Genomic DNA, 9250 nt, shown 5'->3' on the forward strand with positions numbered 1-9250 from the left:
GAAAAACTTTATAACTATGTCTTTGGGGACGACTTACTCCCCCATAGTCCCCGTGGGAGGGGTTAAAAGTTCAAAACTTTGACCAGTGCTTACATATAGTAATGGTTATTGGGAAGTGTACAGGCGTTTTCAGGAGGATTTTTCGGTTGGAGGCAGGGGTTGAGAAGAGGGGGATATGCTGGGGGAACTTTTCATCGAGGAATTTGTCATGGGGGAAGAAATTTTCCATAAAGGGAGCGCAGGATTTACTAGCATTACTTAAAAAAAAACAATGAAATTTTTTTTCAGCTGGAAGTAAGCAGCAGCATTAAAACTTAAAAAGAACAGAAATTATTACCCATATGAGGGGCTCACCTCCTAATACCTCGCTCTTTACGCTAAAGTATTTCTGGTAATTTCAACTATTTATTCTGCGGTTTTTGTGATTCAGGGGTCATTCTTAATGAATTGGGACAAAATTTAAGCTTCAGTGTAAAGAGCGAGGTACTGACGAAGGGGCGAATCCCCTCATATATGTAATAAAAACATAAGAATACAAAAGTTCTTTACGTAAGCCAATTTATAAGTTAAGTATATCATTTACTTATAAAACGATTCATAAAAAATTAAAAGTACTAGTTGCCTTTTTAATTAACCGAAAATCGGAGGACAACTAGGCTTCCTCCCTCGCTATTTTTTTCTCAAAATCATTCGATCAAAATTAGATTGAAGAAAATTAGATTGAATTAGATGTAGAATAAACAGGATATCAGAAAATCAGAATAATTATCCGTTCTTTTCCGAAATTGGAATTATTATCCCAAACAATATAACACAAAATATTTCTACTCAATGCTCACGGATCAAAATTTATTCTTTTGCCTTTTTTTCGGAAGTAAATAAAACGACAGAAACTTTTATATTGCCTTGAACCCAGTCATGATGCAAGTACTATGGTAGATGGCTCCAGTGACTAGATCAGCTAAAGAATGGCACTAAGGAATGGAAACCACAAGCTGGAGGGGGGAGGGTATTCTAGAATACTGGTTTGAAATTAATCTGTTTGAGAATCATATTCTAAGGTGCCATTCCTAGATTGATAGGAAATGGCGAATCAACCAAAAATGATTAAAATAACTACTTCATATGGGTTAATTCGTACAACTGTTTTAGGTAAGATGAGGTACTTGATTATGTAAAATCAAGTTTTTAAATTTATTTTTGAATTCGATATCATTCATTTTCTATGAAACGAGCAAAAGTAAAACAGTTCAAAATAGGGATGATACCTTTTTATTGACAGTGAATAGATATAAAATTATTTCACTGGATATTTCGAACACATATACAGTGTTCATCATCAACAGTAAAACAGCTGATGCTGCTTTACTGCTGATGATGAACACTGTATATGTGTTCGAAATATCCAGTGAAATAATTTTATATCTATTCACTGTCAATAAAAAGGTATCATCCCTATTTTGAACTGTTTTACTTTCGTCATGGAAAGGCAGTGTGGTCTTCGAAGTTATCTGAAAAGAGCAAAAAACAACAACTTCTTAATTTGGAGTTTTAACCCCACTCCCTGCCCTTTTTGGGCGGAAATGGGCATAAGGATATAGAAAAATCAAAAGATGAATTCAGATTTGGAGTAAACATGCTTGATTTGACAGAAAACGACTATTTAAACTCAAAAATATTTATAAACACAAAAATCAGTTTCCCCCTCATTTCCGCCTTCAAGGGCAAATTTGGGACACTTGTGCAAGGAGGATTTTGATGGACTTTCGTTTGTGTAATTCAGCTTATTTTCTTAAACATTTTGGCACAAAAAAAAAATTCTGTTGCAATTTCCCCAAGGTTTGACCATTTTTTCCTGTGTCTTTCCTCCACTATTTGTTGATCTGCTAAAATTTGCTGGCCATGAAGACACCTCAATTAAAATTTTAGATAAAGGTAGCCACATCTGAAACAAATTTCCGTTTTTTTTTTTTTTTTTTTTTTTTTTTTTAATTCATTAAACTCTTTTAATGAATGAGCTGAGATTGTATCTAAAAGTTCGTGGTAACGAACTGGAAGTAAGGAGCGACCCGGCTCAATAGTAACCGAAACTCTAAAAAACTAAATTTTGATACCAATAGATATATCAAAAGAATTGGATTTTTATGCTGATTTTAAATATACAAATTTCGTTATGTTTAGTCTTAACCATCAAAGGTTACCAGATTGAGAAAATATGCCTTATTTTCGAAAACATTGGAAAGCACCCCCTAAAAGTCGTAGGATCCTAATTAATTAATTTTATTTTTCACCCACACGATACATAAAGTAAATACGGTGGAGTAAGAATAAATATAAAATAAGCACAAAAAGAAAAACAATAAACACAAATAGTCAGCGAAAAAAACGGATAAGACGGTGGTGAGGGGATAGGCGCGCAGAAGAGAAATTTGCAAAATTTGAAATAATTTACCCGAATTCTTTTTAAATTACCATTATTAAGAAGGGGGAAAAGACCTGAAGCATAAAGGACAGAATGATCACAGAAAGTAGAATAAAGTTTAGCCAGCGCACGTCTATTATACTTCCCTCTATTTGCAACAATTTTTGCATAACTAATCTGAATCTTTTTACTTATATCACAAACAGTACGCTGACGTAAGCTCGAAAGATTATTAGTAATAGAGATACCAAGCCAACAAATACAATCAACAAGAGGGATAGAGAAGTTATTACAGTAAAGGGGAGTAGCATTAATACAGTTATAGGGAAGAAACTCACATTTATCTATATTAATTGAAAGGCCAATATCAGAGAAAGCATCAGAAACTATAGAGACCATATGTTGATTGAGCTGGTTGAATGGAAGCCGTAGACACGGGCTCAAAGGGGATCTCAGTCTAAATGAACCTGTTGTTGGTATTGGTGTAGCACATGGTTACCGCTTGAGTAACGGTAGTAAAAGTTCTACTGCCCCCTTTTAAGTAATCGAAAAGATTGGAGGGCAACTAGGCCCCCTACCTCACCTCTTTCCCCCCAAATTTTTCCGATTAAAAATTTTAGATACCCATTTTTTTCATCATAGTTGTTCATCAAAGGCCAAATAACTATGCCATTAGATATAACATGAACCCCTCACAGCCCCAGGAGTAAGGTTTTTAAGTTATAAAATTGCCCATTGCTTACGCATAGATTGAGAAGCATGCATAGACTTTAGGGTGAGAAGACGAATTTTCTGCTGTGGGCTTCTTCAAGGGGAAATTTCCATAGGTAGGGAAGTCACCAGGGGAAGAACTTGCCAAGGGAAACTTTACACTGGGGTAATTTCCTAGAATTTCTAACCAAAATTCTTTTTATTCTATTCTATTTTATTTCTTGTATTGTTTTTTAAATTCTATTTCTTGCTTTCTTTTCCGTCTCAATTTCCCGCGTGGAGTTGTTAAGAATCATTGTCCCGCGTAAATTTTCACTGGAATCGAATTGTCTTAGGATATCCGTGGGGAGAGTATTTCTCCGTGGAGGTGGGGCCAGATTTCCTTCGATTATTGAAAAACAATGAGAAATTAATTGTTAAATATCTTTTGGTTTTAGGATTCATCTATCTATTCTACTATAGTAGTTGCGTTGCGAGAGCAACACTTTGGTTTGGTCGATGAGGGGGTCTTCACCTGCTTGATCAGTTTTCAGTAATATGCTAATTTTTCAGAATTCTATAAATATTGGGATATGTCACAAGTCACTTGACTAAGAGTAGTTTTGTCGCTATATGTAGCATGCGAAGCAATATTTTTTGTTTGTTTCAAGTTTTAGCTTCGTTTTTTACTACTATCAGTAAAACTTTGTTTTCTCTAATTCAAATAAAAAACAAAAATTGTCTCTTAAATTCGGCACTGAAATTTATCGATTAATTGGAGTAAATTACAGATAGACTTAAGATGCTAACTAAAATACTCAGTGAAATTTTCGTAACTGAAACTTAAAAATTTTTCGGGTTACGCCTTAACCACTACGAAGAACAGTATAATATGTAGAAAATGATAAATAACCTAAATAATAACAGGCCCGTCACTATATGTTTTTGACAATAAGGGAGAATGATATTACGATTTCTTGTGTGGGTATAGGCAGTGGCATAATTTCGTCAAAATCCAGGGGGGGCAAAGTTGGAGCCATTTTTTGCAAATCAAGTGAAAATGACAGTAGAAATTGAAAAATAAACGATAGAACACCATAAAAGTAAAGATATACTAAAGAAAAGTAATCTGTTTCTGTGGATGCTTGAATTAAGCAGGCCTAGCTTAATTCTGACAAGATTAATGAAGAAACTAAATTTCAGCTGTGGGGCAAACTGGGATTTTGGGGGGGAAACTGGGGTCTAGGGGGCAAACAGGTCTGGGAAGTGTAGCTGCCTTCTGTCCCGTAGCAAATTAGGTCCCTAGATATGGGCTGTTTTTCAGGTTTGGGCGCTGTGTTACCACCACTAGTCTCTTCCTGGGTGTATTTCCTCGTTCAAAAATACTTCAATGATTACATAAAAATTGTTTAAACAGTAACCTTTTATGACCATGACCTTTATAAAAATTAAAAAACCACTAATCCTTATAAGCGCAAAATACTGATAAAAATCTTATCAGGCGAAAATGGTTTTATCAATTCTTTGAAGATGAAACATTTTTATTCAGTAATGTTTCTTTGTTTGTGATCAGCAATTATTTAACACAAAATGGGTATGTTTATATCCTTTATTATAAGAAATTATATATCAAGCACTTTCATAGCCTCACAGATTACTGATTCGAATTAATCCTTAATTTGATCTGCTGGTAGGCAAAGGAAATAAGTCTCTTGTTCTATGTCAAATAACTGCAACAAACACAAATGGTATATCTCAGCGGTTTCCAACTGATTTCAAACCATGGCCCTCCTAAGCATTTCTAAAGTTCTGTGATATTTAGATTTTGTTGTTTAAAATTTTACATGTATTCACCGTGGATACATGTACCCATGTTCATTCATAAAATTTGACTTTTCGTCCCAATTCTTCAACAGCGAGTCTTGAAACATAAGGACCGTTAAATTCAAATCAGAAGGTTTTAAAATTCCTAAAATATACTAGCTTAAAGAGTGAGGTATTAAGGAGGGGGCTTCTCCACAAAATACTTGATAATTTCTGTTTGTTTTAAGTTATAATGCTGCTCCTTATTTTCAGTTGAAAAACTTGTTTTTTTTTTGTTTTTTTTTTACTAAACTGTTAAAGTACGAATGACAAAACACGCCACTTCGCAAAAGCGTTCGAAAAGGACACGGATATTTTTTTTTTCTTTTTTTTGACGCAAAAACCAAAAGAAAGTATTTTTCAGAATCTAGAACCAAATTCTGCCTCGATTTTTTTGTTTCCTTAATGAAAATGCCAAAAATGTTTTTTTCAAAATCTAGGGGATAATTCCCCGTTCTCCCTAATGGAACTTCTGTAAATACATCAAATTTGACTTTCTTTGTCCCCCGGGCCCATCTTCGGGCTATCCGTACTTGAAAACAACGATTTTCTAACATCATGCTTTGAGAATTTTTTTTTAAGAACTTTACCAAAATGTCAGGAAGAACTAGGATTTTTTTTTTTTTTCTTTTTTTATGAAGACACACAAGAAGCATTTTTCATAATCTAGGGGGCATTCCTGTCTGTTTTCTTTGTTTTCTGAATGAAAATATCTATAATATATTTTCAAATACTAGGGGGTAATTAATCCCCTGTTCTCCCTATTGGCAACCCTGTAAGGACAATTTGGGTATATTCATATCTGGAAACCTAGAATTCCAAACGCCATGCTTGTTAAGTACTTTTAAGGAATGTCTGTCTTTTTTTACTATAAAGGCAGTAAAGATAATTTTCCTTTGAAGATGTTGATTAATTTTGATTAAACTCCAAGCTTTAACTGTTGGCAGAGAAGTCAGTGATTACAGTATTTAGAACACAAAGTTTGTAAAATCTTCAGTGTAAAAAACAGATTATTTGGGTAAATTAACAGAATTATTGGTGCTTGTTAATTAAACGGAACACACTCATGGATTACGCTTAGGTTAGAACTCAGAAAACCGGTTTCATAGCCACAAGTGATGGATGATAGAGTGCACTGTCCCTGTGTAATTTGGGCTATATATTTGCATATTAGGGTGGGGGAGGTTATGTTAGGGGTGCTGTCCAATTACTTTACCCCCGCCCCTAATGTGCAAATAAATATCCCAAATTATATCATTATATAAAACAACGTTATATGAAGGTTATATTTCATTAGGATTAACCTAACTTCACTTCTTAGGCGTGTGTCGCTCAATTAACAAGTACCGAATTATTTGGTACTTGTAAAATGTTTTTGGTGCAAGTAGAATGGGAGGAAGGAAGCATAATTGTAACCGAGAGATTTTGGACGAGATAGTTTTTTTATCTTTGTAAGTTGTATCTCGAGAATATATAAATAAATATATATATATATATAATATATCATGAAAAGAGAAATCACCAATGCAACAGCACAAGCATAAAAAAAAGAGACAGAAGGAGAAAAGGAAGACTGTTTTCCTAAATTAGTGATTACTATAGACCAGCACTTGAATGAGGCCTTAACCCTACTAATCCATACAATCACATAGGTCAAACAGCATAGCCATACACAATCAACCATAAAGAATAAAGAATATATTATATATATATATATATATATAGTATGTTCCACCTAATATTGTGAATTACTAATGTCGATTTGGCAAAAAAGGGTTACATCACAACTTTTTAACTTCTACAGTCGAGGGCTTTTTATGCATAAATAAAAATCAGCATCCTTAATCATTACTAACAGCATCATTAATCCTCAGTAGTAGTCTAATTAAAATGGAAACAGATACTTTTCGAGTTTTATGAGGAAATTTTTCAATTTTTTATTATTCTTATAAAAAAGCCTAAGTCTTAGAAACCCATTTTCCTCCCCCACCAATCCTGTAATTCCCATATTTAATTTTATTCTGTTTCAGAGATGAATCGAGTTTCTGGCCTTACACAAATTCTGACCAATTTGAATATGGAAGAAAGCCCTATGATTACTATTCAATGTGATGGTGGTGACGTTGAAGTCAAGAAATCCCTTTTAACAACAGTTAGCGATGTCTTCAAGGTCATGCTAGAGGCAGATATGCTTGAAAAACGAACAAATGTTGTTCTAGCAAATGATGTGCACTTTGAAACCATGAAAACAATTATGGACTACTATAAAGAAGGAACAGTTTCTGGTTTAGAAACAATGAACAGAGACGCATGTACATACATTTTGGAAAAGTACAACTTTCTTGGTATTAAAGAGGAAATTGTTGAATATTTGCTCCGACGTTATTTTTTCGAAAAAGATTTAACAGTTCTTGAAAGTATTTTTTTCACTTACAGAAACCAATTTGAAAAAAAAATTATTATAAAGGAGATGGCTCTTATGCTTCTGGAAGGGAAAAAAGCTCCCGAATTTGTTACCAATTTTAATGCTCCTGATTTTATAGAATTTGCTACATGTTGCTGTAATGCTTTGAAAAACACCACATTTCGTAGATTTGAAGATTTTTTAAAGACACTTTACAGTTGGCTATCCAAAGACTCTGAAAAAAGATCAGTTGCAGTTTTGCGGTCTTAGAAATTGTAGGAATGATAGATATGCAACAATTTTCTTTTGGACAACTTGAATCCCTACTAGAAAATCTTACTATTTCTCCAAAGTTCCAATGGATCAAGCTACTACTTCAAAAATCACTCGTTTGTAATTCTAAAAATGATAGAATATGTACGTGAAAATTTTCTAGACGAGATGTTGAATCCCTACTATAGAATCTTACTATTTTTCCAAATATATTTGGAAAAATAGTCCTAGAGGCCATTGCTATCACTTACAAGTAGCATAAGTGAATGAGATCCAGATTTACATTTTTAGTACAAATGTTTATAATTATTATTATTTAAATGGATGTGCAAAAATCTTCTACATGCTGCAAAATCTACTAAATGCTAATCTGAAACACAGTCTATTTAGAAGGTTTCAAGGTTTTTTAAAGATACTTTACAGTTGGGTATCCAAAGACTCTAATGAAACATCAGTTGCAGTTTTGGAAATTGTAGGAATGATATATGTGTGAAAATTTTCTAGATGAGATGTTGAATCCCTACTATAGAATCTTACTATTTTTCAAAAATATCAAGGATTCAAGCTACTACTTCAAAAATCACTTAAATATATTCACGTAATATACATGTGTTCTGGATTCAATAGCTGTCAAGGGTACATTTATCAGCCAGATAAACAAATTTTCCATTAAGTATTGCGTTTCATAGCATATCGATTACATTTAGTAGAAGTGATATGGATTTAAATTTATAGTTTTGTTTTATAGATGTATGTATACTTCTCAACATTTTATTAAAAAAAAAAGAAGATCAAGCTAAATGGCTGCAATGGAAATATCAACACCAGGACGGACTCGGATTATAGTGCATATTATGGTGCATGTTCTCAACACATTGTCATTCAATTAAGTATGTGTTCAACCAAGCGTTTCTTTCTATCATATTAATATTAATTAATAGAAATGAATGAGAATCAAATTTAGAGTTTTTGTAGAAATGTTTATAATTATTATTTTTTGAACTAAAAAAAACTTGCTGTGATATTAGCGGTAGAAATTTGGATATGATTGTTTTATATGTTATTGTACATTTTACGTTTAGTTCTGAATCCTTCTGTATTTGGAAATGATTAAAAATAAACGATTTTCATTTGCTTTTCAATTATGTGGCAAAAACAAGTGGAAATCAGCCGTCTGAAATCTTGAAACAACACAAGTAAATTTACGGTAAGCAAAAGCTTAAGTACATAAACAAATATATGTAAATTCAAAGCTAGAAATTATAACAAAAATCTGAAGACTCTCAGAAGTGAGGACTCAAACCTCGAAGTTATGGCACTCCTTGTTTGTGCACCAAGGTAGCAGCGATATCAGCGTTTCCACTTTCTTTTTCTTAAAATCCCTTCTGTTATTCAGGAAATCCTTAAAACATATTAAAGCCCTGCTGAACGTATTAAAAGTGAAGTTAAACAATATACAAAGCTATTTTTGGAGGAGAAAAATCACGTATTTTTTTATACAGATTGAATAATAGGTTTTTTGAAAACCAAGCATTTCATATAATCATAGGATTACGCTGCCTAAGTAAAGAAAGATGTGGACATAACGTATTATTAGA

General features: G+C 33.0%; 1 protein-coding gene across 2 annotated transcripts; it reads left to right on the top strand.

The window, feature by feature from the left end:
- Positions 1 to 4668: 4668 nt before the first annotated feature.
- Positions 4669 to 8794, top strand: LOC136042661 (uncharacterized). Of its 2 annotated transcripts, XM_065727624.1 has the most exons (3): positions 4669 to 4706; positions 7006 to 7306; positions 8401 to 8794. In XM_065727624.1, the coding sequence occupies exons 1-3, from the start codon at positions 4703 to 4705 to the stop codon at positions 8450 to 8452; spliced, it is 357 nt and encodes a 118-aa protein (XP_065583696.1). In that variant the 5' UTR covers positions 4669 to 4702; the 3' UTR covers positions 8453 to 8794. The 2 variants fall into 2 exon arrangements, with proteins under 2 accessions (XP_065583696.1, XP_065583695.1); XM_065727623.1 differs by having other exon boundaries at positions 7006 to 8794.
- The last annotated feature ends 456 nt before the right edge of the window (positions 8795 to 9250 follow it).

Source organism: Artemia franciscana, unplaced genomic scaffold (genome assembly GCF_032884065.1).
Source record: "Artemia franciscana unplaced genomic scaffold, ASM3288406v1 Scaffold_1687, whole genome shotgun sequence".
In the NCBI taxonomy this organism is placed as follows: domain Eukaryota; kingdom Metazoa; phylum Arthropoda; class Branchiopoda; order Anostraca; family Artemiidae; genus Artemia; species Artemia franciscana.